This window comes from Sebastes umbrosus, chromosome 21 (assembly GCF_015220745.1).
Source record: "Sebastes umbrosus isolate fSebUmb1 chromosome 21, fSebUmb1.pri, whole genome shotgun sequence".
Taxonomy (NCBI): Eukaryota; Metazoa; Chordata; class Actinopteri; order Perciformes; family Sebastidae; genus Sebastes; species Sebastes umbrosus.
In genome coordinates this window covers 14,403,933-14,431,246 of record NC_051289.1, presented here as the reverse complement: position 1 = coordinate 14,431,246, position 27,314 = coordinate 14,403,933, and the positions used below count along the sequence as shown (strand labels likewise).

General features: G+C 39.5%; 1 protein-coding gene across 3 annotated transcripts in view; it reads left to right on the top strand.

The window, feature by feature from the left end:
* Positions 1–348: 348 nt before the first annotated feature.
* The window catches only part of pip4k2aa (phosphatidylinositol-5-phosphate 4-kinase, type II, alpha a), a 36,619-nt gene continuing 9,653 nt past the window's right edge, over positions 349–27,314 (top strand). The window contains exons 1-7 of one of the 3 annotated variants that reach the window (XM_037756375.1): positions 349–1,318; positions 18,295–18,392; positions 18,505–18,601; positions 20,239–20,391; positions 21,950–22,096; positions 22,664–22,702; positions 26,358–26,465. In XM_037756375.1, the coding sequence (XP_037612303.1) occupies positions 1,178–1,318; positions 18,295–18,392; positions 18,505–18,601; positions 20,239–20,391; positions 21,950–22,096; positions 22,664–22,702; positions 26,358–26,465 (783 nt within the window). In that variant the 5' untranslated portion in view covers positions 349–1,177. Of the gene's footprint in view, positions 1,319–18,294; positions 18,393–18,504; positions 18,602–20,238; positions 20,392–21,949; positions 22,097–22,663; positions 22,703–26,357; positions 26,475–27,314 lie in introns of all 3 variants that reach the window. The other 2 variants (XM_037756374.1, XM_037756376.1) reach the window with 2 other exon arrangements.

Here is a 27,314-nt window from a genome sequence, read left to right as displayed (position 1 = left end):
GCAATATATCATGCAACTTGTAAGGATCATGCAATATATCATGCAATATATCATACAACTTGTAAGGATCATGCAATATATCATGCAATATAGCATGCAACTTGTAAGGATCATGCAATATATCATGCAACTTGCAAGGATCCTGCAATATATCATACAACTTGTAAGGATCATGCAATATATCATGCAATATGTCATGCAACTTGTAAGGGTCATGCAATATATTAAATTGTAGTGTGGTATTAAAAAGAAAAGTAGCATATAGGCATAGGTGTAGGGAGGGAGGGGGCTGCAGCGAATCAGCAGCAGCAGACACTGCAAAGCGCATACAGGCTGCTGTCACCTCCCTCCTCCTCCGTCGAGCTGTCAGATGACAGCAGCAACACATGAACCTCAATGCTGCAGACGAGAGTTGATTCATTATTTTACGTTTAAATAACCTGCTCCTCTGCGTTTTTAATTCAAACAAGGGCACGGGCATGACAGGATAACACCCCCCCTGTCCCTGTCATCTCCACACGGACTGACTGACCACTAAAGCGCGTATAGGAGGAGGAGGAGGAGGAGGAAGAGCTGAGCTGCTTGTTAGCTTGTGTGTGCTAACTATCTAGCTAATGTTAGCTTGCAGGCTAATGCTAGCTAGCTGGTGAACGGAGGTCGGGACGTTAGCTTATGGTAGTAAAGAGCCTTTAGTTAAGTCATGAATGTGTCATTTTAATAATTTGTTTACGGCTGCATAATAACTTGTTTTAATACGTTTATTAATTGCAGCTGAATTGGTTGCTAACGTGTTGCTAGGTAGCAGATTTATGCTAAGCTAAGCTATGCTAACGCCAGCTCAGTGAGAGACCTCACAGACTAGTCTAAGGAAGGAAGAGAGAGGGTGACTTATGATGTGGGCTGAGGGAAGCAGGCGAAGGAGAGCAGCAGTATTAGATTAAACACATCGGATTGTCCTCATTTTTATTCCTTTTTTGTCGAAGTAAAAGGCCAATAGTGTCAGTAAAGCTGTGTGGAGACTGTTGGATGAAGACTTTGATTTTTGCGAGCTGGCTAAATGAATAGTATTTGGTATCACTGAGTCGTGAGCTAGTAGTGGCCACTGTGCCAGCTTCAAAAGGGAAGAAGACACTGTCAAGATCATCAGCACAGACTGTAATAACTAAGCCTTTAAAAGATGGCTTCGGCGAGCAGCATTGCCGCAGCAATTGCGAGCAAAACGAAGACCAAGAAGAAACACTTCGTCGCCCAGAAAGTGAAGCTCTTCCGTGCCAGCGACCCTCTGCTCAGCGTGCTGATGTGGGGAGTCAACCATTCGGTGAGTCAGACCACCACCATCTATAATGTCCCTTTATTTCATCCACAGTATATGTCTCACCTCGACCTTTTTGATATGCCACATTAATAAGCTTTACTAGCTGTCAACTATGAGCCTTTTGTGTGTTATTGCATTAGTGATTGACACATAGGAGATGACAGCTGTCCAGCTGTGGTTATAGTGCTGTCAATGTAAATGTGTGACTTGGCTTCAAGTGTTACTATTATTTCTTTATATTAATCTTGTCTCTAGGTGGAGGCTTCAGATAAGCCCAGTGTTTTTTTTTTTGCCTCTTCCTGCACTTTATATTATTAATTTATTAATAATATGAATTAATTTATTTTTTTATTATGTTGTATAGTCTTAAATTGTGCAAAATAAATAAATTAAAAATAAAATAAGTGTCAAATCATTAGTTATGTTTGCTTTGTAGAGTGACGATTCGCATTATATTAGTTTTACATACTTAAAATGTGTAAAATACTAGCTGTCAAACTATGAACCTTTTGTGTTATTGCATTAGTGATTGACACATAGGAGATGACAGCTGTCCAGCTGTGGTTATAGTGCTGTCAATGTAAATGTGTGACTTGGCTTCAAGTGTTACTATTATTTCTTTATATTAATCTTGTCTCTAGGTGGAGGCTTCAGATAAGCCCATTTGGTTTTTTTTGCCTCTTCCTGCACTTTATATTGTTCATTTATTTTTTTTTGTTATGTTGTATAGTCTTAAATTGTGCAAAATAAATAAATTAGATAACTGTCAAATCATTAGTTATGTTTGCTTTATTGAGCTTTGTACAGTGACAATTCCCATTATATTAGTTTTACATACTTAAAATGTGTAAAATACTAGCTGTCAAACTATGAGCGTTTTGTGTTATTGCATTATTGACTGACACATATGAGAGACGACAGCTGTCCAGTGGTTGGTTATATAGTGCTGTCAATGTATGTGTCAAGTGTGCTGGACTGGTACAGCAAATCATTAGTTATGTTTTGCTTTATTAAGCTTTGTACCGTGACGATTCGCATTATATTGCATTAAATATCTTTAAATCTAAAATGAAGGCTTTAGAAGCAGACTCTATGACAGGCCAATGTTTTTAGCTTCCCTTGTTGTACAGCTGACTCCCAGAAAAGTTCCTTTTTGTCCCCCCATTTGTCTTCAGATATTTCTCTTTTAATGCAAATTTTAGTGCTTTCAGTGTTTGTGAATTGTATTTTATATCTCTATTTGTGTCTACTACTTTGTGTTCTTGCTGCTGACCGTCTTGGCCAGGTCTCCCTTGGAAAAGAGGTTCTTAATCTCAATGGGACTAACCTGGTTAAATAAAGGTTAAATAAATAAAATATTAGTTTTACATACTTAAAGTGTGTGTGTGTGTGTATGTGTGTGTGTGTGTGTGTGTGTGTGTGTGTGTGTGTGTGTGTGTGTGAGAGAGAGAGAGAGAGAGAGAGAGAGAGAGGGAGAGAGAGAGAGAGAGCTGCAAACTCTTCTTTGGCTTCCTGTTGTGCACATGTAGGATAAGCTGCTAGGGGTCTGTGTCATGAGAGAGCAGCAGATCTTCCCATGCAAGACAGCTTATCTCTACTCTCTCTTTCTCTTCCTTTGCTGACTATTTTGCACTGGGCCAATACTCATATGTTGGAGAGAGAGAGAGAGAGCAAACTTGGCATGCAGGGGACATTTTGGCACCAAATCACAAGTATTAAACCTTTTACCAATGTTTTACACACATCATTATAACACACTTGGTGCTCAATCAACGGAGGCATATAATCTGTGGTTCTTTCACGTCCGTCGCTCTTGCAATCTTATTATTAATATATAGCCACTCCTTCATCTTTTACTCAGCTTGTTCCTAATAATCGTAACACGGTTACAGTAAAGCCAGCCTGTTTACTGAATGTTTTATCTGGTGTTTTTAGATTGAGGAGAACTTGCTTTCCAAAATGTAAACAAAATAGCTGAGCAGTTAGTGAGCAGCATCGCTCACTCCATTTATTCATTTAGTATATAAATGTCTGTTTATAGAAATTGTCCCCATGGGGTAGCTAGCTAATGGTGTAAAAGATGACAATAGTTTAGTTTATGTAAAATAGAGAGCAATGTTGGCCCTTTGATGCAGAGTGCTGCTCTGCTTTCTTGCTCTTTATTCATATACCTTTGGTTGCCCTGCTTGGTTTTGCTGCGTGTGGCAGTGGTATGACAGAATGAAACCGTAGAGCCAGCAGTGGCTGGTTTAGCACGGTAATTCATCTATAATATATAATTTAAAAGGAATATAAATATTTTGGACTAGTTCCATAACAGATGTCAGTTGCACATTATTATTGATTTTGTATTAAGTTAATGTGTCTGAGGAATACTATTTGGACATATGTCTACAAGAGCCTGACTATAGGTAAATACTAGTGGTTCAACTGTTCAAGAAACCCACGGTTCGGTTTGTATTGCAGTTTTTGGGTCACGGTTTCATTTTTTTGCACATATAGGAGAAGAAAAACACAACCTTTTATAATGTGTTTGTACTCCAAAATATATAAATAAATTGATAGTAATGAATGATATTTCTATATCATACAAAGACAAAACACAGATTTTATACATGAAATAAGGCAGGCTTCTTAATGGTCAAGTATGCCTATGTTCAGATATTTGCGTCTTCTATGTCTCTGGCAGCGCATGGTGCAACGGTTCAACAAGCCCACGGTTCTGACTCTGATGAAGACACAGTTGGCGTCCAAACGTTAGTCTTCTAATAAAATTGATTGCCTTAAATCTGTGTGCTCCGATGTGCTTTGGACCTGGTCTCTGAAGTATCTCCTGTTACAAGATTGCCCTATTCTGTGAGAACCTGACAGGCCTACTTTTCGTTGTGAAACGGTTGAAGCACGTCTAACCTCCTTTTTTTCACTCAAGCCCACAGTTCGGTTAATACAGTCATTGAATGGTTATTTTTTTCAATTTGGTTTTGCATCCTTAGTAAATACAGGGGATTGATATTGCATAAATGCTTTGTGAAACTTGCGGGTCATGTCAAGGTTGCATACCTATTTGTGCTATTTCAACTTCCTATATGTTATATACTTTCTCTGACATATTTCTCTTGAAATGCACAATTTGTTACCACTGTTTCCTCTTTGTTGATGCAGTTTGTCATGTTGTTAGAGACTGTGCCCTTTGACATATTTGGCTAAATGTTATCGCAGTTTTTGGCTTATGCACCAGAAATTTGTGCATAGATGATTTTGCCTCTTTTGAGCTCTGTTTTTCTTTCATGTTGCTTTGAAAACTCATACTGATTTGCTAATAACCACAGCTCTATTTAACATTTTAGCAGTGTTGGAACTATGATTCATTTTCTAAGAGTTATCTAACTCAGTATGTCTGTATTGGATTAAGGAATCCTGGGGTGTTTGATGGACATCAGTGAGACAGATGCACATTACTAAGGGCACATTGACGATGGGGTCAATACTATGCATTTTAGCTTTGTCGATTTAGACAGTACCATTTGATTTTTGGCATAGTGTTAAGGGTCATAGTTTAGTGTGGCTTACGCAGACTCTAGATAGCCCGACTGTATGTGAGGCCAAGACAGCTAAAAAACCAAAGCTGTTATTTTGTATCTAAGCTGTAGTCTGTAGATAGATCACCGTCACCTGGCTGTGGTGTTAAGCCTGAGGGTGCCAAGTAAGGTACACAAGAGGTTTACCTCCACGTAGCTATGCGGTACTGATAAATCATTCACTTGAAATGCTAAGGCTGGGACGATACACCCATGTCCCGATTCGATACTATCACAATACTTGGGTGCAGATTCGATATGTATTGCAATTCGATATTAGGATTTATTGCAATTTTTGTTAACTTTTTTAACACTAGACCAAGGGAAAAGTTGAATCATACACCTCTAGGGACTTTTAATTTGAAAAATATGTAAATCAACACATCAAAATGTTTGATTTTCATCTTGTATTTAGTCAGAGATGTCCTGAAGTCAAATATATCACTTATTGTCGAGCATTATTTTGTTAATTTTTCTTCCAGCAACCAAAAAATCAAAGAATACACATTTCCCTCACAAATTAGTTGTATTTTCTTTTTAATTTATAAGGGACAGTTTTTGACACGCCATTGTAAAATCTGTTGAAGGAACGCCAAGTTCTGGTTACATAACCGGAGCACAGCCAATAGGAACGCTCTCTCAAAGACATGACCTGTGATTGGTCAAAGTCTTCCGTCACGGGCTAGATTTTTTTAAAGCCTGAAAACAGAGCCATGAGGAGGTGCAGAAGTTTAGTTATCTCTCAGAATGCTTGAATTACAATATGCTGAAAGGTTATTATGGAATTTATGCCCAATGATGCCAAAAATATACTGCCTACTGCCACTTTAACACCTTATTTTGAAAACCGGACATAGTCACACGTGTATATTCTCACTAACTTCGCCAAGTCAGTCGATAGCTTTCCCCATCAGCTCCGTTCTCTTCTCTATCCATGGTCAGCTCAGTTAGAATGCATTTAACATAAACATCAGTATATTGGTGCTCTACAGTTGTAGCGTCAGCCGATATGACCATGGAGATGCGAGTTGGGGCCGGCTACCGCAATACGTTAACGTTTCCTGTACATGACAGAGTTGTCGTGCAGCTTTAGCCATGATGTCTAGCTCTGCTTTTCCTGCACTGTGTGAAACCAAAAGTGTTTCCACACTTCACTGAATGTGTAGGGTTTACCTCTTTGGATTTAAAAATCAAGTCGTCTCCACGGGGACCCTTTGCTGTTTTGTGCTTCCTCGCTGCGGCCAGCTGTTTTGGTTGACAGATACGGAACGGATAGGACGTCACGTTACTCAGACTATAAAAATAAAAGCGGTAACTTCTTTCCACCTCCGCATAGACTCAAATGAAGCAAATATATTGATTCTGGCATTAAAAGATAGATTTCAAAACCGTAAAAAAAAAAAAAAGTGCGATACATAGGTGAATTGATTTTTCTTTCCCAACCCCTATGAAAAGCCTGAGAAAGATGAACATTGATGCATTGTCAGATATGACATCAGCTATATCATGTTGACTGTCATCCAAGAAAGTACAAAAAAACCTCCCCCATAATGGTATAGTTATATACTGCAGTGTCTGTCAAGAGACTGATGATGTTTTTTCAAAATACCTTCACAAGTTTGGAGAATCTACATGTTCAAACTGTTCTCTCGTATTGCATAACACAAAGCAGGACTGCCGCCAGCACATTTCCGTCTTATGCCTTAGGCTACCTCCCCTGCTGTTTTTCTCACCACTTGATAAGGCACTTTGTTTTTCACACCACTGGCAACATAAAAATGACATTCCATGCCAGGTCACCAGTTTGAGCCACAGAGTTACTGCCAGCGGGTGTGAGGGCTGCAGTTTGGAAGTGTTAATGTAAAGTTACGTTACAGCATGTAGTTTGCAAAAGTAAACTCAACCTGTAAATAACAGGACACTGAAAGGAAGGAATAAAAGGAGAGGCCTGAGAATGCAACCAGACTGCAGAGACAACATGCAAACACATGCACATGCTCTGGAAAATGTAACCCCCACCCCTTCATATCTGGCCTGTCAGTCAAAAGCATCCACTTTGGTGCCTCCTGAAAACCTTAGTGATATTACTCTGGGAACTACTCTGGGAATTACTCTGGACTAGGTCTGAACGATTTTGAAAAAATATCTAATTGTGATTATTTTGACTGATAATGCGATATTAGAGGGAATGATAATTTTTACATCATTATTCTCATTTTGATTGAAAAACATATTAAATGATTATGTTGTGATTTTTGCACAGATCTGTAGAGATGTTTTCTTAAGTGTGTAGAATATGATGTGTAGGCCAGGGCATCTCTGCAGCACCACAACATTTAATTTAAAATGGTATTTTGACACACATTTCACCTTTAACAAATAGTACGCCTCCTGCAATTTGAAAATTGCAGTAGGCCATATTGCAATTTCGAGGATACTGCCCCTCTAATGGTCTGATGAAGCAAAAATGTTATGTGGACTGAGCCAAATGTGAGTGCCAAGATGTATAAAAATAACTGAGACGTTTATGTGGCCCAGGACATTCATTGTACGTTTTCAAAATGATTCTTGTGTAACAGCTGAGAAAAGCCAGGGATATGTGTTCTGAAATGTCTTTATGTGGCAAAAGGTGCATGGCAGCTTGCTGAAAATAACCTTCATTGACAGGTAGACAATTTTTACTTTAATCCTAATACTTTGAAATTTTACTTGCATCCCTCAGAGCCTAAATAGGTTACACAGCTCATGTTTTTTACAGTAATGGATTGAGGCCAAAGCTAAATTTTTATTTATTTATTTTTTTTTTTCAGTGGAAATCACAGTTGTAACTACTGAAGCTTAGTGGGGGCAAAAGCTCTAACAAACCAGAGTCTACAAAATCAATCTCAAACTCATTACAAAAGCATCTCCTGGTTCTAAGTCTGCATGACATTACAAATAAAGAAGAGGTCTTGTCTCGCTCGGATCTATTTTTTGCTGCTGCTGAGTTCACAAATTATGATTTGGCTGCCTCAAAGTGTTTTCTGTAAATGAGTGTTGTACGCCTATGAAACTAGACTTCTGCCTCACTTAATAACTTTCTGACAGGAATAACCATTCTCTCTTACTTGTGCTGACATGAACAAAATAAGTTGACCAATTTTATGTTGGTTGTATCCTGTAACATACTTTATATTCTTCATGAAAGTAGTAGCTCTCACATACAAGTAAAAATCAAAAACCCTGTAAATCTTGGCTTTGTTATACATTAACATTCTCTTGTTTGGGCCTGAAAGTAAAATTGTCCTAAAAAAGACAAAACCGGAGGGTGGATGCTACGCTTCCACGATGACACCGTGGGTCAGGACGCCGTTATCAGCGGTAACCACCGTATGAGTGTAGTGCAGAGCGGTGGCCATTAGCTAGCCAGTGGGGCACAACAGAGACTCACATGCACTACTCGGCCAGCGGGTGTGCATGTAAACAAAGCACAGAGAAAACTCAGATTAGAACACACACAGAGGGAGAGCAAATTTATTCTTTGCTCGAGTAGCCTTTACTAGACTATATCTTTACATTGCAAATAATAGTTTGTTGCTATATTAATGCTCTGGATTTCAAATTTAGCAAAGAAAAAAGATCTTGGTAAAACATTTGCTGTGTCTGAATGTTGCAAAATCACTGTAGGGACACTTCACAGGCTGCAGTTCTAACCCTTTTATAGTTGGTGGTGTTAACGTGTTGGATCAGACACTTGGGGAAAACTCAGACTATTGCAGGATTTATTGGCATGGATTTAGGCCCCGACAGTGTAGTTGAAAATACTGTTTTTCAGTATGGCAAGCTAATTCTAAAAATGTTTCAAGGTGTTGAACACATTGTGTCAGGAGTTTTGTTTCTTCAGTGGGAAATGGATGAGAATATAGTTTACAGCTTCACCTTTGTGTAATTCGTCAATCTATAAAATAAATGTAATCCTCGCTTGTCTGTCAGTTCTTGTTGCAAGTCTTTTGGTGTGTCTGAGCGCAAATGTGATTTGTTACACAGCTGATTTTTGAGTCGATTTTTTCCGCTGGCTTTAAAGCTGCATCGTCTTGTCACAGTTTAAGGCCCCCACTGTGTAATGATAGTTTTGAGTCCAGCAGCTCCTAACCTGCTGTTGCATGTCACCTGCTCCTGTCCTTTTAAAGTAAAGAAGATGATTGTGTTGAGTTGATGTTTTTACATGTTTTTAATTAATGCAACTTGTGATTTTTAAGGTCGTAGCGGGCCTATGTCATACTAGCTTGTCGTGAAGGAGGCTAAATAACACTCCAAAGTTATGCAAAATTTTGGTGAGGAAAAACTGGCTTGGCCATTTTCAAAGGGGTTCCATGACCTCTGACCTCAAGATATATGAATGAAAATGGGTTCTATGGGTACCCACGAGTCTCCCCTTTACAGACATGCCCACTTTATGATAATCACATGCAGTTTGGGTCAAGTCATAGTCAAGTCAGCACACTGACACACTGACAGCTGTTGTTGCCTGTTGGGTTTGAGTTTGCCATGTTATGATTTGAGCATATTTCTTATGCTAAATGCAGTATTTGTGAGGGTTTCTGGACAGTATTGTCATTGTTTTGTGTTGTTAATTGATTTCCAATAATAAATATATACGTACATTTGCATAAAGCAAGCATATTTGTCCACTCCCACGTTGATAAGAGTATTAAATACTTGACAAATCTCCCTTTACGGTACATTTTGAACAGATCAAAATGTATTTGCAATTAATCACAATTAACTATGGACAATCATGTGATTAATCGTGATTAAATATTTTAATCAGTTTTCAAGAAAAAGAAGGCCTTTTAATTAGTAGAGGTGGAAACATGTGAATAGTAGGAAGTAAGTCTTTCCCTCTTATACAAATAGGAAATGAAAAATGACTACTTTCTCTTGATATTTTCCCAGAGCACTTAGTAGGTATAGGTAAATATCCTTCAAGTCTATATTCTAAGTTTTTCCTTACTTTGGGCTTCCTTAGGTTTTACTTTTAGTTTTTCTTAGTGTCATTCTTTACTTTTTGAACTTCCATTAAACTCTCCCCATCCTGCAGGTTCATTCACTGTTTTTGTCGTAGCCCCTTTTTGTGTCACCCTGTCCATCTGGCTCACTTTTATTCCCTGTCCCCCTCTTTCTCCCCTTTCTTTGCGGTGTCCTGCCTCTCTTTCTGACTCAGAGTAGCTGTGTCTAGTTCTGGGGATTGCATAAGAGGGGGATTCTATAAATATCTGCAGGAGTGACCTATAGCTAATGTGTGATGATTATGGTGAGGAAAACAGAAAAGCTTGAGCCTCACATCCTGGCACCCTGAGGCATTGACAGATAGAGGAACTCATGGAAGCGTCTTGTGTTTTCGTTCCAGCGCGTCTCCAAAAAACCTTTTAAACAAAAAATGTTGTCCACTCCTGCATGCATGCAAACATGTATGCACGTGCCTACAGTACTTGTGTTTCCTTCGCCACAGAGTCAAAGTGCCAAGGGCCTGTCATGGCACACTCCTAGCCTGAATGCGATGCGACATGTTGCTGAGCAGCTTGATTCTCTCAACAGGACAGGCCATATACCATAAGCCTGTTTGTTGCTCAGTCATCAGTCTAAACCACTATATCCTTTAATAGCTGGACTTTCATAGCACTGACCTCATAGCAGACTTGCTGAGCTGTCTGCATGTACCTTGATGACAACTATAATTACTGTGTTACCTATTTCCACCTCAGTCATTTGTCATGTAGTTTTTCAACATAGATAGGAGCATGTCTGTTGTAAGAACTTGGCTCCCAAGGAGATGCTGACATTGAATAATGTGCGTCCTAATTATACACTGTATAAGCTTGGTATACCTGGCATAGTCTACTGTAGTCTTAGACTTGGAAACACACACTTCAGCAATTGAGTGTGTGTGTGACTGAGCGACTAATGCTGACTAAAATAGACTTGAATGAGCTGTTAGTGTCTGATGATGTGAATGCAGACGTCTCACAATTCAAGGGATGACTACCATAAGCTTTAAATTGCACTGCAGATGTCTTACTCAGTTAGTTGCATTTATTCAAGGCCCTGTTTTTCTCTGCATGTCTCTGTATCTCTCACTAGCGCGCGCACGCACACACACACACACGCACACGCACACACACACGCACACACAGATGCAGCAGCCCTTTTACCTTACCACTGCTCCACTTTTATCATCACCGTGTCCTCATTATGGCTGACCTCTCTATGCCGCGGTTGTGAGCAGAGGGAGGAATGGGAGTGAGGGCTACCCCTGACACTGAAGTTGTCAAAGCTGCTCCACAGAATTAGGTCACATACAGGCTGTCATGGCCACATTTTTAGTTAAATTATGAGGGACTGATCATTGCGTGTGGTTTAAAGTAGGCCTGCAATTATAAATAAACAAATATTGAAGTGTGCATATTAGCTATACTTGTGTCAGCTAGGTTGTCTTTAAATTCAGAACCGGATTAGAATTTTATATTTTAAATATAATTTCGTATTGATGCACCGATACGATACCAGTTTTGGGTATCGGGTCCGATACCGCCTCGTATGCGGGACTCCCCAGCCTGCCGTGTGTCGCTCACACCCTCCAGCTGGCTGTTAACAAGGTTTTTTTTGGCACAGAGAAGTACTCGTATCAGTACTCGGTATCGGCGAGTACCCAAATGTAAGTACTTGTACTCGGTCTGAAAAAAGTGATATCGGTGCATCCCTATAATTTCGCTAAATGTTGTTTCTAGAGCAGCAGTAATGTTTATAAAGGCAATAAATGCATAACACTGAGGTTCCGTAGTCTGCACCAAAACGGCCTCCAACCATGTCAAAACTGCGCATCACTGCCTCACTCTTTCCGCTCCACCCTTCACAATAAAATCCCCAGACACATACACTATAAAACTGCTTACTAGAGGGAACTAAAGTCATTCAGAGCTTTCACTAAGAGGCAACTCAACAAAATAGCTTACACTGTAGTGACTGTACGCTACTAGCCACCGAGCTAGCGCGTGGTGCTTGTGTAAACATAGCGGCGCTGGATGAGAGAGACTGCGGACAGAGCAGATTGAAATATTGCTTTTCTACATGTTTACATCATGTTTATGTTTGTTGAACAGAAGTATAAAGTATTGGCTTTATACTTGTGAAGGTTTTATTGCACTTACTTACAGTAACAAGCGTAGTTGTCGTCAACTCAACTTCACCTGGTTCACTGCATGTGAGTATGTGGAGAGCTCCACAGCCCCGACACAGAGCAGGGAGAGGATACAGTGTGATAATAAATACTAATGTTATGGTCTTTAGTCCCAGGGCCCGTTTAATACCTGGGCTCGGGTTTCGGTAACCATCCCTAAATAAAAAAAAAATTTCTTAATCATCATGTTTCAGGCAGTCTTTTGCGATGTGTTGTGAAATTATGATTTATCGGTCAGCACTAGTTTAAAGCGGAAGATGTACTCGTGTTTCTTAGAATTTAATGAAAAATGTATTGAATAAAAAAGGCATTAACGTACTGCTACACCAGTTATAAGATTAACTATACAGATTAATAATTAAAAACTGATTAGTTGTTCATTTCCTGTTCTTTACTTTTTTTTACCCACCCTATTTTGCGATAATTACTTTTTACGGGTAAATGAATCTGTGATACACACACCCAGATACCATTGTTGTACTGTGTTTAGGCCTTTCCACCTAAAAGGGTTTGATTTGGATCCTAGGGTAAGATGTATTCTTCTTCATGTGGATATTGTTAAAATGTCCACATGCTATGAATGGTTCTGGGATTCTTAACAGGTCAGGTGATGATGTAATAACCTTGTTAAGTGGTCAGTGAAAGGTCAAGTCCACACTTAACCCAATACAATCTGCTACAGCTATATGTGACCTTTGATGCTCACTATCTGACTGTTAAAGGGCAAATCTCCATTTAGCTGGGTGTGTCCATATACCGCATGTGATTGTGATTATGTTTGTGATTTATGAATATGATCTGTCATGTTGTGGTCTGGTTTGTTTGTGTATTTGAGTCATTCCCTAAAAAGTACAAAACTGATGATAAGTAAGTGAATGTGTGTGCTGCATTGATTTGAGCATAGCTTTTACCAGATTGTATAATCACATTCCCTCGTAGTATATTTGCACCTCTACATATTGGGTAATTGCATGATCCGTCAGTCTTGATTACTCTTCAATTAGAGCCACTTAGACTGTAATGTCTTGTAAATTGGCATAGAGAAAGTGTATGCTAACACTCCACGCTATCAAGGAGTCGTTTATTCCGAGCACATGTCCCATTTCCCCCACATAATTGACAGCTTGACACTGAAACATTTTGGCATGCTGCAAGATGACTCCAATGTAAAATATATCATATAATGATGCTGTTTTCTCTCTCCCCCTCTCTCTCTCTCTCTGGCTCTCACCTGTTACAAATTGTCCCCAACTCTTCTGTTAATCTTTACAGTTGTGATTTGCCTTGTAGGACATGTTTGTCTTAAAAAGGCAGCTTCTTTTCTGAGGTGATAAATCTCCCACATTGACTGTTGTGTGTCTTCCTGGACCAATGCCAATTTTAAAAATAACATCACTGATGTTATTTTTAAAAGTGGCATTGGTCCAGGTTTGTTTAATTCCCTGACTCTTGCCACCTTAAAGGCAAAAGTGCAAGAGCAAAGGGCAACCTTGAGCTGCATACATTTGAAAAGCCACTGGACTCAAGATGGAAGATTGTATTGGGGTGACACCCATCCATGAGGGTAGCAAAACATCTCAAGAGTCCAAACTTGAGAACTACTTTTTATTGGGACCCAAAAGTAGGATATGAATGTTAGATCGGGTCGAGAACAGGGTTAATGCATTTTTCACTTATACTTCGACATCAGTTACCACCAATTGATTTGTGATTATTCTGCTTTCTTGTGCTTGTGGCTGCGTTGTGGCTTTGTAGAATTACAATTAATTGTACAGTGAGAAATTAAAGTACATGTGATGTACATTTAGTAAATAGCAGGGCTCTACAGTGTGACATATACTGTCTGTCGCACATACTACAAAAAATCTGTCTAATCGGTATATTTAAATTTGGTCACTATTTCACACGTTTTTAGCAACATTTTGCAGAAATATAATGTATGAATAAAGATAGTGTCTGAAGATATTGAAGGATGCTGATTGGAATTGGTGGCAAAAAATCTTTAAAATCCTTGACTTTTACCGACAAAGGAGGAACTTGGCAGAATTGCCACATCACTATGATGACTTTTACACTGGTGACTCATTCTAGTTGTTGCTTGTAAGTCAGTATCTGAGTTAGCAGGAAATTAGAAGAGTTGAAAAAAGATGACTGTTGGTTATAGCCTTCTTGTTCATTGCCAGATGTCTCCCTCCATACTGGTGACATACCTGATGATTAGGCTTGCTTCTTTTCTTTAGGAGAGGTTTCTCTCCATATTTTCATTACCCTTCTATATCTTGCACCTAAGAAATGGCCCAGTCCTTTGTATTATTACATCCAGATTTTTAAAAGTAAAAGGTGTTAGAATCTCACTGCTGTCATCTGCTAAAGAGTGAGTCATCTATCTGTCATTGTTCAGAGAGATAATGCTATGCCAATGCTGCTGACAGAGCACACTCTCTTCACCAACTTCCTGTCCAATGGAGCAACAGCACATACTTGGTTCACTCTGGGCCGGAAAACCAGTCTTCATCACCATGGAGACAAACAGGAAGTGGTGGTGTGAAATTTGTCTGCAAGTTTGATAGCTGCAGGAAGATCGGCAGATATGCTGGAGGCTGATTAAACAGAACATAAGAGCTGTACTTTGCTCAAGATAGACATTATGACAAGAGCCTAGCAGATGTAATAGCAGTACTACATGTTACTTAATGTAGATTATAGGTGCTCCAATTGAACATTGGGTTGACCGGATTAGTCGTACATGTAGGCACCTGCAAAAACATTTAGCAACAAGGCAATGCCACTATGTTAAAAATCATTGCTGTACCTATCCAAACCAAAGAATGGTGACTGTGAAAAGCATACTTATTATATGAAAATAGCTCACTATAGTCATTCTGACTTGAGCTCACATTCATGCTCTGTTTACAGTTTTTTTTAGGATGGCATGAATTTAGTTTCAAGAAGAGGAACATTTGCCACGAAAACAGTAACAGTAAAAAATGGGTGCAGGAGTGGAGTTTGGGGATATTTCTTTTCAGGCATATCTCTATAATCTCACATATTTGTGTAGACGTGTGTGTGCATGCACGTCTACACTATTGTCGTTGCATACGTGCGTAAGTGCTTGGTAAGATCAGGCATTGTCTCTGCCTTTGTGTGAAACACAGCTTTGTTGATTAGGCGACATCTCCCCACTGAGTACCCAGGATGCATCTGTGCTGTAGCATCACTGTGACGTTGGTGCCTGTCACACCAGGGCACTGAATCATTTTTGGATATGGCATCTGTGGACTTGGATCCCCTGCTTGCTGTCTCTCTAATGCCCTCATTTTCATATCTTCTATCTCATGGTTTCCTCTCTTTTCAGACACATTTCCTGCTTTTCTTCCAGATATGTTTTTTTTCTCTCTTTACTTTATAGGTTTCTTTCCTAAAAAAGATCTCCTGCAGTTAATTTATCTTCTGTTAATGATGCAGACATATTCAGTGTGAATTGTAACTCTCACCAGTAGTAAGACAACATCAAAAGTGCTGTATGCAAGGTAAACAGCCTTCTTCTTGAAACGCTACTGTGCTCAATTTGTGCATGTTGTGCACGCTGGTTAACAGCAAAGTTGGAATAGTGTACAAAGGCAGACCTTTGCCCAACACTGGACAAGCTTTTGCAGATTTCTGCATTAATATTTGTTGTACAGACCAGAAGCTGTTTGGGGAACTAGCCCCGGATCTCTTACTGGGCAGTTAACTCATAAGTCAAAGTCTTACGGACTATTTGGCAGACCTAAATGTTAAACGTCTAGTTCTACAGCAATTGGGCCACATACTAATTTGAGAGGCTCTGGGATCATGTAGGTACTCTTCCAAGGTCAACCTGTTAATCATAATCAGTTGTTTGGCATAACCAAGCTGTTACAATACAATTTAAAGCCTTATGCAGTGTAGTGATATTAGTCAAAAAACAAAATCATGAGCATTAATATCACAAACATGTTTAAGGCATACTATCCTAAAATGCACACTTCTTAATGACCACCTGAAGTATGCCAAATGCTTTCATGGGTCAGTCAGTCATGCTGAGGCCTTTCTCTACACCATCTGCTGTAATATTCCTGCAGCATTACAAGGCCATAGTCAATCCTCAATGGTAAAAAAATATTGGCTACCTCCTCTAATGCAGCTGCTGGAATTGTGATATGACACCACCTCGTCTTTGCAAATCCTAGCCGTGAGCAACGTATAAAGCTTAAAGTACATTTGGGAATGTACTGTAGAGGAACACACACACGCACACACGTTTCGTGATTAATGTTATAGTCAATCAAAGTCTGAGTGTTTGAGTTTATTCAGTGCACCTTCATTACAAGTGTGCTTGGTGGAATGACAGGTTATTAATAGATTCAAGAAACCTGCCAGCACTCCTGCCTGCAGCCAACAACGAATACACAAGCACACACACACATAGACACACACATCATATTTGTATCAAGCTGTGCCTGAGTCATAACAAATGTCAGGTCTATGTATTACAGCAATGTGATGCATGACCAGCTCCAAATGGAAACCCCATTGCAATGTATGTGTTAGAAGCCCCTCTGTTTATTCAGTGAAGGTTTATTGAAGTGTTGTGTTATTTTGCATTTTGTTGGATGGCAATCATGACCATAAATGTGCAATCAATTAAAATCATGTAAGGTCATATAATCAAGTGTAACTCACCTGACAACGTCTAGTTTATGTATTTTCATACACAAGAAGCAAATAGGCTTTGTCATGTGATATTCTAAAAAGATTACTCCTCTGGAAACTCAAAGTGGTTCTAACACTGCCTTTATTTTCCTCATTTAATTGTGATACATACTTTATCTGTAAAGAGAGCAAGATGTGAGCATTGAAAAGATGAATGCTCCATTTTAGCTAATGCCAGACTCGCCATCTGATGAGTGCATTTCAATTATGCACACAAGGAGAGAAATGCACATAAATAGAAAAGTCATCACACATCGAACAGTGATTATCTGCTCTTGAATGATGAACACACTCAAACTAAAATAGCAGTGCATCTGCAGGATATTACGATTATCTTTCCCGCAGGAGCGACACATCCTTTCACTCACACATCTCTCTCTCTCTCTCTCTCTCTCACTCTCTCTCTCTCTCTCTCTTTGACCTGCAAGTCCTCACCTTGTCATCTTGTCATCATTTTCATCTGTATGTTGAAAACACCTTGAAGCTTAAGCAATCCTGGCACCATTTCCATTCGCCCTTCCCCTTCAGCCGTCCTTCAACCCTGTAGGCGCCATCATCCTGAAAATCTAATCTGTAAACCGCTCAGTGCTCACATCGCCAGGTGTTCTGTGCCGAAGATCGGTATTGATTGATGACCCGGACCAGATTTCTTGGCCTGAATCATAAATTAGCCCTAATAAATAACTTTCAGGCTGCTTTGATTGGGGTAAACAAACTACATTTTACTCAGTTATCTGAGATGGTTTAAAAGGAAAGGTGACATTAATCATGTGAGTAGTATTTGTGCAGTAAAGTGGGGTACTTTTAACAAGCACTGGCGGGAGTCTTAGCCAACTGTTTCATCCTTTTGCCAATATCTGAACCCAATACAAGTGTACATTCTGTTACACTGGATGTCTTTTCAGAGGCAAAATCTAGTAGTGAGCATTCGTGGGAAACCATGTGACCGCTTATCTTCACACCACTTTATTAAAAGATGTTTTGATTGTGTTGGATAATATTCCATCGTGAAAAGGTTACATGAGTTGAGGTGTGAAGCACAGCTAGCACGTGGTTTAATATCTGCAGATTTCCTGTGTGATTTTTAAGATATATAAAGTAAAACTGTACTGTAATGGTTGCAAAGGTCCACTACCAGGTTTGCATCAGATGTTGTGTTGTCAAAATCAAGTAAATATGTTATGTTTTTTCCACTTAAGGCTTTGCCACTGCATTTACAGCGATTCCTTTCAGTGTTGACCCCACTGATCACCACATTATGTTTATCAGTGGTAATGATTGATGATCTTTGTCTAGGTTTTGCCTATATTCCCTCAATCACCCAAGGCTTAAATTCCTAACTTCTAGCATTTCTAATGTGACCAGTGATTTCACTGACATGCTTTAGACTGCTTTGTGTTGCTAGACACATCACTGATCTCCCTTTCTTCCCTATGTTTTTTTCTGCCCAGATAAACGAGTTAAGCCATGTTCAGATTCCCATCATGCTCATGCCAGATGACTTCAAGGCCTATTCTAAGATCAAAGTGGACAACCACCTCTTCAACAAGTAAGGTTTTTTTTTAAGTGTATTGCATAATTATTGTATTTCACAAAAAAAATAACATATTTTATTTTCAAATCTGTCTCTTGTGTTTTATGATTATTTTCTTTCTACACAGGGAGAACATGCCCAGCCATTTCAAGTTCAAGGAGTACTGCCCTCTGGTGTTTCGAAACCTCAGAGAGAGGTTTGGCATCGATGATCAGGACTTCTTGGTATGAAAAACATATAACATTACTGCCACTTCTGGGTCAAATATGTAGTTTCTTTTGTTCTTTGTAGCACTAGATTAGTGTGAATCGCCACGAGAGTTCCAGCTACTATGGACAATCGGATGATTTCACAGGCAATACATTATCCTGAAATGTATCTGTGTATCTAATAACTGTAACCCTCTGGTGCTGCAAGCTCATTGAAACACTTTTCAAACTGATTTGATCACAGCCTTAACTAGTAAATTGTTGCACTTTTTCCTTTCCCTTCTTTTGTTTCAGCCTTGATTTCCTTTATTTTCCACTCTTCCCTAGTAAATCCCCATTCCCAGTGCAGGCAATGAGTTGGCAGTATTTGGAGGTCGTTGTGTCCCAGCTCAGTGCAGCTGTCCTTCTCACATGTTTACATTAGGGTTCGGCTGGCTGCAGTGAGTGGGCAGTTGGGGGTGTTAAGACACTGGCCAGTACAAAGGAATGCTGTGACATTCTCAACATTAAACTACTTTCCGACATGAGGCACTAGTCACATTGTGGTCAAAAAGGTTTATTGGTTTGTATTTTTTTTTCTTTGTAGCCCTTGCTCTAAAAGCCTGTTGGTATTATTTCTAAATCCATTGGTAAAATTCCTCATTACAGCCAGTGGGTACCACCAGCTGCAGGCTCTTTTGATGACATGCACAGTAACCATTAGTTTTAATGAGCAATGCTAGCAGTATTAAATTAAGTTTGGGGAAGGTAACTGAAGTGCAAATAGATTAACCTTTTTCCCCACATTATGATAAATGCCTGGTGGAGAAAATGACTAACTAAAACAAAAACATTAGGATATTCCTTTGAAAGCGTTTCATCTATGCCAGCCTCAGGCAAAGGGCCTCTTAAACATTTTCAGGCTGTGACACAAACCACTTCAATGTTACACCAGGACCCGGCCTGTAAGAAGGCTACCTAAGTGTCCATGGTTTTTAGAAACCTCTAGAAAACACGACTGCAACCAATTTTAGGTCTAAACACAAGAAAGAAATACTGCCTAACAGTTGTTTTAGGTCGCACTTTAAAGGTTAGTCCTCACTTTGCAATACAAGCAATAGATGCTATGAACTGAAGAGTGAACTGAGGGCAGAGGACATGAGGAATTCTTGGAGAATGAGGCATTGAGCCAGGGATGTTGGATCATGTTACTTTTGAGCTCCAAAGTCTGGGCAGCAGCTGTTTGTGTCTATGTGTAGATTTGGACAGGGAGCAGGCGTAGGGGTCAGAACCCCACATGTTTAGACTGGAGAGTGGGAGGTGGTCGCCGTCGGACAACAAGAGGGAAGAGGCAGGACATGGTGTGTTGTTGGATCCATTCAAGTACACTAGACTATTACCAACTGAGAAAATGTAGTTTCACCAGCAGCTATTTAAACATGTTGATATGGATTCTGAATCATAGTTAAATAAGCATTTTTTCAAAAAAATGTTTTCTGCATTGAGTGACAGACCACTAAACAAAACTAAAATACAAGTAATAAGCTCTCTAATGGCAGTGCAAATAATGCACATGCAGGGGTTGTGAAAAGGTGACCGCTGGTCATATCTCAGTGTGTACATCCTGGTAAATATTATTCATTACTTTCTGTCTTTGCTCTGTGTGTTTTCAGAACTCCCTGACACGCAGTGCTCCCTTGAACAGTGAGGCCCAGGGACGGAGCGGGGCCCGCTTCCATACCTCTTATGACAAACGCTACGTCATCAAGACCATCAGCAGCGAGGATGTGGCAGAGATGCACAATATTCTAAAGAAATATCATCAGGTGATAACAGCTTATCTTACAATAATGGATTTAAATGCAAGCCTTGTTTAGATTTTAAGAAACATAGGCTTTCTGAAACTGTGTGTCTTTGGTAGACTCATAATACCTCAGAAACTGAATTTTACTCTAATAAAACCCTCTTCTGTTACAAACATCTATCTCTTAGAGCAGTGTTTGTCATCATTTTTGTGTCAAGGACCCCTAAATTGATACATATTAGGTCACGGACCCCCATTTGATAAGATTTCTCTTCAGGGATGTCCATCTGAAAGGATTTAGGTTGTTTGATATGATTAAGACCAGAATTCTAGTTGTCCACTACAGTTGAGGAGATAACTGGAGGAAGTGAAACCTGTGATCAGCATAGTCAGTCTTGTGACTCTGACTCACATTGGGCGCCACTTCTATAGTGAATTAAATGGTGAAAATAAACTATTCCCCATTTTTCTGGGGACCCCTTGGAACTCAATGGGGGTCCCTGGGGATCCCTGGACCCCTGGTTGAGAACCACTGTCTTAGGGGGACCACAGGACTTCAGAGACGCTGTCTTTCTCTCTCATTCTCTGAAGGAGCTTGTACAAAGCGGGACTACATTATAAACACATGTATAATTTTAATATTCATCTGTACCCTTTTCTTACCTGCATTACAAACTGACACACAGGCCTATAGCACGCACAAGTCAAAGACCTTTACCATCAGTGATGGGTGGCTGAGCTCCTGCTAAGGCACCAGTTTTATTTTTTATTATCATATTTATTTAGTATTTTCAGTTTCATAGCATAAGAGACGCTTTCAAGTTTTATAGCATGTTGTGACCTGTTGCCTTTTGGGAAAAGGCTTTATTCAGTCACCGTACAGTGTACAGTGAAATGTGCCTTATTTTTATTATAATAATAGTTTACCAAAGGTGCTAGTGGACAAAATGCTGCCTTGTATTATCGAAGATTGTCAGTGTGCAGTCACATATGTTAATATGAAAGTGACAAGAATTTAAAGTTTTTAACTTCTTTTACTGACTGATGTAGATTCTGGTTTCATTTGATGTTGATAAAGATATGTAAAGATTTTTTATTGTATTCTAAAATATAGTTGGATAGTTGAAATAAATAAAAACAATTTGTTCAGTAAGGAGAGAAATAGCATAGTTTTGGAAGGTAAAATGTTTTATTTTATACTTTCATACTTTCATTTCATACATAAATAGGTACCTTTGGTACCTGTGCTAGTTCAGTCAAAAACAATTCTAACCAGCACCCATGTGATTACATTTTACAACTTTTGCTCTACATATTGATTTTGGATTGGTCAATAAATTTCAAAGACTGTCAGAGTACAGATTCGATTTCCCAGGACAGCTATTGCAGTAGAGCCCTCTTGTCTATTTATCACCTTACAGTTAATTACAGAGTGTACACTAGTCATAAAGGGACCCTGCTGTGCTTTATAAATCTTTCTTTCTCAATTTCTTACTGTCTTCCCTCTAATGCAGGCAGTAAGCATATATTGTGACTATAAAAGGGCAATCAAATAATATTTCTTACTCTCTTTTTCGCAGTTCATCGTGGAGTGCCATGGTAACACACTGCTGCCTCAGTTTCTGGGGATTTACCGGCTCACCGTGGACGGAGATGAGACCTACATGATTGTTACACGCAATGTCTTCTCCCACCGCCTTTCCGTCTTCAAAAAATATGATCTCAAGGTAGGAGGGGAAAACGGATCAAGAAAAAGAGGAAATGAAAAGTGATCAAATAGGACATGAATATTACAATAAATGATGTAAATCTATAGTTGCACTACATTAACTTCAAGGACCTGTTTTCACTAATCATCTGAGCTTTTGGTGCAAGAATAAACAGAATGTTTATTTGATATTTTTTATGTTTTTTTACTTCAAATGTTTTGTAAAAGCTCATGTACAAGTCTAAATAATAATTTGTAAATATACCCAAAGTTGGTCAAACAAGGTTTGGTTGTATGTTTTACAAAACAGGCATCATCCATTGGGTAATATAAGTGTTTTGAAACAGGTCTGAGAGCATCAGGTAACTAGTCTTAGAACAGAGTCAAACTGTTATAATCCATTTTAAGTCATTGCACCCTGCATGCCTAATAGGGTGAGCTTCTGTGTTCAGACATGCAAAAGGGTTATGAGTATCTGCAGGAATGAGTATAAGTAGGGTGGTGTGGGAAAGACTAAAGCAACACTTTCCTGTGCTTTCACTAACAAGCGGGTTATGGAGAGTAATTTCCTTTCTTTTGTTTCTAGGGTTCCACTGTGGCGAGAGAGGCCAGCGACAAGGAGAAGGTACAGTCACCTGTCGTGAGCCGGGATCCACTGTTATACATAAACACACAACTTTCAACTTCAGAAGAGGCTGGGCCTCTTAACCTTTTAGTGTATGCTTTAAAAAGACAATAATAATATAAGCTCAAGAGTGCTATGATTTAAAAGCAAAGTAAACAAATGCAAACTAGCACAACAACAGTTAGAAATATGTCAAACAATCCACACCGCCAGCGTGTTTTTAAAACGTCTGTGGAATATTCCTCCCTTTTTTATCTTTCTCTCAGAACTAAAAGTGTATCCACACCGACACCACGTTGGTGCATGTCAATATGCAAACTGCTTTTTTATGCTCCAAGGAAATACAAGTGAATCAGTTAACATAAACTATTTTGATTTTCTTCTTGTATTACTTTTCATGCAGCTTTCTCAAACTATTTTTGTCCATTGAACAAACCGCTCTCCTTTCAGCGCATCAGAAGGTGCATTGCTGAAAGAGCAGTGTTGATAGTGGAGGTCGTTATGGATTGAACAAATGGACACTTCCATAGCACATTGCTGACGTCTCGATTCTGGTGTAATTTTCGTAGGGTAGTTAAAACGTTTCAGAAACTTTTTACCAATTCACACTAAACATTAATTGTCTATCTTTCCAGTAATTTAAACGCTGCTGTCATGTACTGAAAATGAGTCCGTTAAATATTCCGATTGAACTCGATGTTCATTAAAAGCCATGTGGACAATTAGAGAATGAGAGAGAGAACAAACTGTGTTTCCAGTGGTTTCAATAACCGACACAGCTTCAAACAATTCCAGGCTTACTGTCATCACCCAAATGCCCCAAACTAACACAACTTTGGTGTCTGCCTTTGTTTCCCTTTGGGTGGGGATGACAGTAGCACATATCCATCTCCTTAAGTTAGCACCTACTTCATCACCCCATCCCCTTTCTAGCCCCTGCACGCTTTTTGTGTTTCCTTAATTTGCTTCATCCTCTCTAACCTCGCTTCTGCTGTTCCATCAGTTTCCCTGCCTGCTGTCTATGTGTGAAAGATGGAGGTTTCTGTGTGTATGTGTGTGTGTCTGTCTGTGTTGGGTTTAGAGCTTTATTGTGAATGATGTTTTCTATGTAGTTGTGTATCTGAATGGGCGGTGTGTGTGTGTGTGTGTGCTTTTATGTGACTCATAGTGATGGAAATGCTGCTGTTTGTGTGAGACTGGCTATTTTGATTTTTTTTTTTTTGCTCTTGGCTGCTTGGACAGTCACCTGTCAAAAATGAATTGTGTCACTGAAATTGTGAAGGACCTGGTGGTTCACTGTGCTTCCTGTTAAAGTTAGCTAACAATTAGTATGGATATTTTATCAGATATAAACAATATATATTTGTATAGATTTTAACCTTTGAGTGATGGAAGTGGCTGACAGCGTCCTTGAACACTATGACTTTGGACCACTGTTCGTTTGACCTGTCATCTCAGCAGTATTGGAAGGGGATGGTTGTCCAAAGTGTTTTGTTTTTCATTGCATGTCTCCACACGTCGCTCTGCACAGGTTTGTCCGACCATGAAACAAGTTTTTATAAGAGAGCGTTTGACCCAGAGAGGTTTGAACTTTCCACCGGGTTTTACAGGGGCTTAATCGTGGGGCCCCATGCGGTGAGGCATGGAAGATTTCAGGGAATCCCCAAGCTAAATATAGCCGTCTGTAAATGGAAGAAGAAACAAAACATTATTGGGGTTAAAACAGATGAATGGAAAAACAAAGCAGCTGCGGATTTAACACACACGTGAGGCTTCTGTTTGACCTCAATTTGTCTGTGGCTCAGCTGTGTGTGAAACACCATTTGCAGTCTAGCAATAGAGAAGGAACAGGATACATTTTTGCCGAGCTGGCTTGAATGAAGATGTTATTTTCCCACACACTTACTACCACTGACTCTTAACTCACAAATTATTACAAGTTGTTGCTGTAAGTCTGTGTGGAATTCTGTGGTTTCTTTATCTTTCACTGAAATGCAGCTAATACAATAAGCATTGTACAGTCGTCGCTTAAGTGAAGCCTTAGTACATACATACTTTTGAATGTGCACACACACGTTCACACCCAACTTACAACATGTCTCAGAGACACAAGTAAGGCTCAGACATCAAAGACAAGGATCTGACGAGAGACATGCTGGTTTCTCCACATGAAACACCTTTGTACGTACACACACTTACAGACATGCTTAAATTAACCTGCAGTTACTTACCACGAGTGCTCAGCGGCTATGAATCAATCCTTTCCTTCAAATAATTCTTCTGTAGTTAAAGTCCAGTATGTGAACACTACACTACAGTATGTGTGTGTGTGTGTGTGTGTGTGTGTGCGTTTTTTAAAAACATTGCTTCACACACACAAACAACAAGCACGGCGGGGTTTTTCTCCTAACTGCATGACCGTCTCCCCTTCATGCATGCGTCTGCATGGTATATAATGTTTGTCTGCATCTTTTTTTGAAGTTACATTATTTCTAACACATTCCGATGTGTATGAACGCCAGCTCCATTCTGTTGCACATTGTGGATATGTTCTGTTCTACCCACGTATGACATGTATTTTTCTTTTCATAAAATACATTTTTGCGGTTCTTAGTAGCTGCTGTCTCAGGGTTTTGGCTGTCAAACAGCAGCAATTGGCTTTCTGACACATTTTATGTACAGCATTTTACCAAGCAGATGATCAGTGGGTTTAGGTTTTACTTGTTTTTACTCTCAAATTATCTTAACTAGAGCCCGAACTAGGTCAATTTGGTCTCACTTAGGCCCATCAAATCATACTAGTTACTTTAATTTACGTTACTTTATTTGTGGTTAACCACAAAAAATCTGTCCATGACCCATTTAGGACACTGGCCTATACTGATGAAGGTCATTCGTGCGATCGCAGTATTTGTTATGTGACTTGGAAAATATAGAGGTTTTGTTTGTATGGTGTTAGATAGCTACTGGTCCTTGGTTTGTGGAATACCACCTGTCTCCACTTGGTGTCTGCTCAGTAGCTATCTGTTACAGTTGTTTGTGTTTTTGTTTACTCTCCTCTCTCTCCTCACGCCAGCACCGGCTGGTATCTCCTGTGGGGGCACATGGCTTTAATGTGTCTGTATGACTGAGTGTGAAATGCCTGGATATTTTCTTAGTAGCCCCTTATCCAGTTATTGTAATAAGCCCTTAGAATTAGTTTACGGTTGTTTGCTTGCTGCGCGTAGTTCCAGCTCTTAGCCTCCTTAGAGTAGCGCTGTTGCTGCTTCCTTTCTCTACCAGGTGTTTATGCCAGGAAACCGTCATAATACCAGTGTAGGCAGACCGGAGTCATGACTTTGAATATAAATAAAATACTAAGAGTATGGAAATAGTATAACTGCAAAAATCATTCCACTTATTTACATCGTCATTGGATGAACCTGTTGGACATTGTTGATATATTGTAAAGACATCTAAGAATTATAATTAATTTTTATACGTATTTTCCGCGTTCATGCCCTTTCCAACCCTCTACCAATTTGAAAACAATTGTGTTCTGTTACATTTTAAACACTTTGCCTTTACTTCCAACTTCCTTCCTCCCTTCCTCTCTCCTTTCTTCTCTCCTCTCCACCACCCCTACCGCCCCCCTCCCTCGCTCCCCCTTCTCTAGCAGCCGCCCCAACCAGAGGATGTGCCCCCGCGGCCCAAATCTGGTAACGTTCAGCAAAGGCTGCAAACACTGCGGATTGCCACGCGCTTTTACTGCGCCATGAAACACGTAAGAGATGTAAGGAAACCAGGGCTCATATACCAGGCATGATCTATTAAACCAATCTTTTTTTATTTTTATATTTGTACGCCCGAGCATTTCCGTGTCCTCGTCTTCTCCAAGCTGATACACTGTTATTTAAAGGCCATATTTTGCACACTTTTCATCCATTTACAGTCACCTTTTGCTCAACTTGACAGCAAGTTCAGTTTTAGTTTTGCCAGAGAGTTTGTTTTCGTTCCCACCATTCACTCAACGGCACCAACGTGTATGTGAAACACTGGAGAGCAAGAAGTGGAGGAGTAAGGTGGTGGCATGAATGGGAAGGACACACTGCATGGTCGGGAAAAAAAATCAGAAAGAGAAAGTACATACTTTTAACGTTCCTGGAAAGTTGATTTATTCCAGAGCTTCCATGCTTTGTTGCTATTTTTATTCCAAGTTTAAAACTAACTAGTGAGTTGTACAAAATGCTACTATTTTCTGCAGTACAAATTGAAAGCAGACCACATTAACCGACCTATGTACGCTACCCACAGCAGTGTATAAAACGGAGTGCACATTTTGATTTGTCTTCTAAATCGGTGAAGAATAGTTTCTTAAAGCTATTAAGATTTAATATAGCCTGTGATGTAGAGAACCTGTCCCGAGACAATAGAGTGCAGATGAGATGTCCTGCCTCTATGTATTGTATCCCACTTCAGCCAAAGCACTTTGTTTTTCTAAATTAAATGCATTAGGCCCTGATCAGACAGAGTGTGTTTTGCAGGTTGAAAACACGAGGTGCTCCGCACTGCTTTTCTGTTGCCCTATCAGACAGAGCGTTATTTTGCTGTTTGCTGCATCTTTTTTATTTTA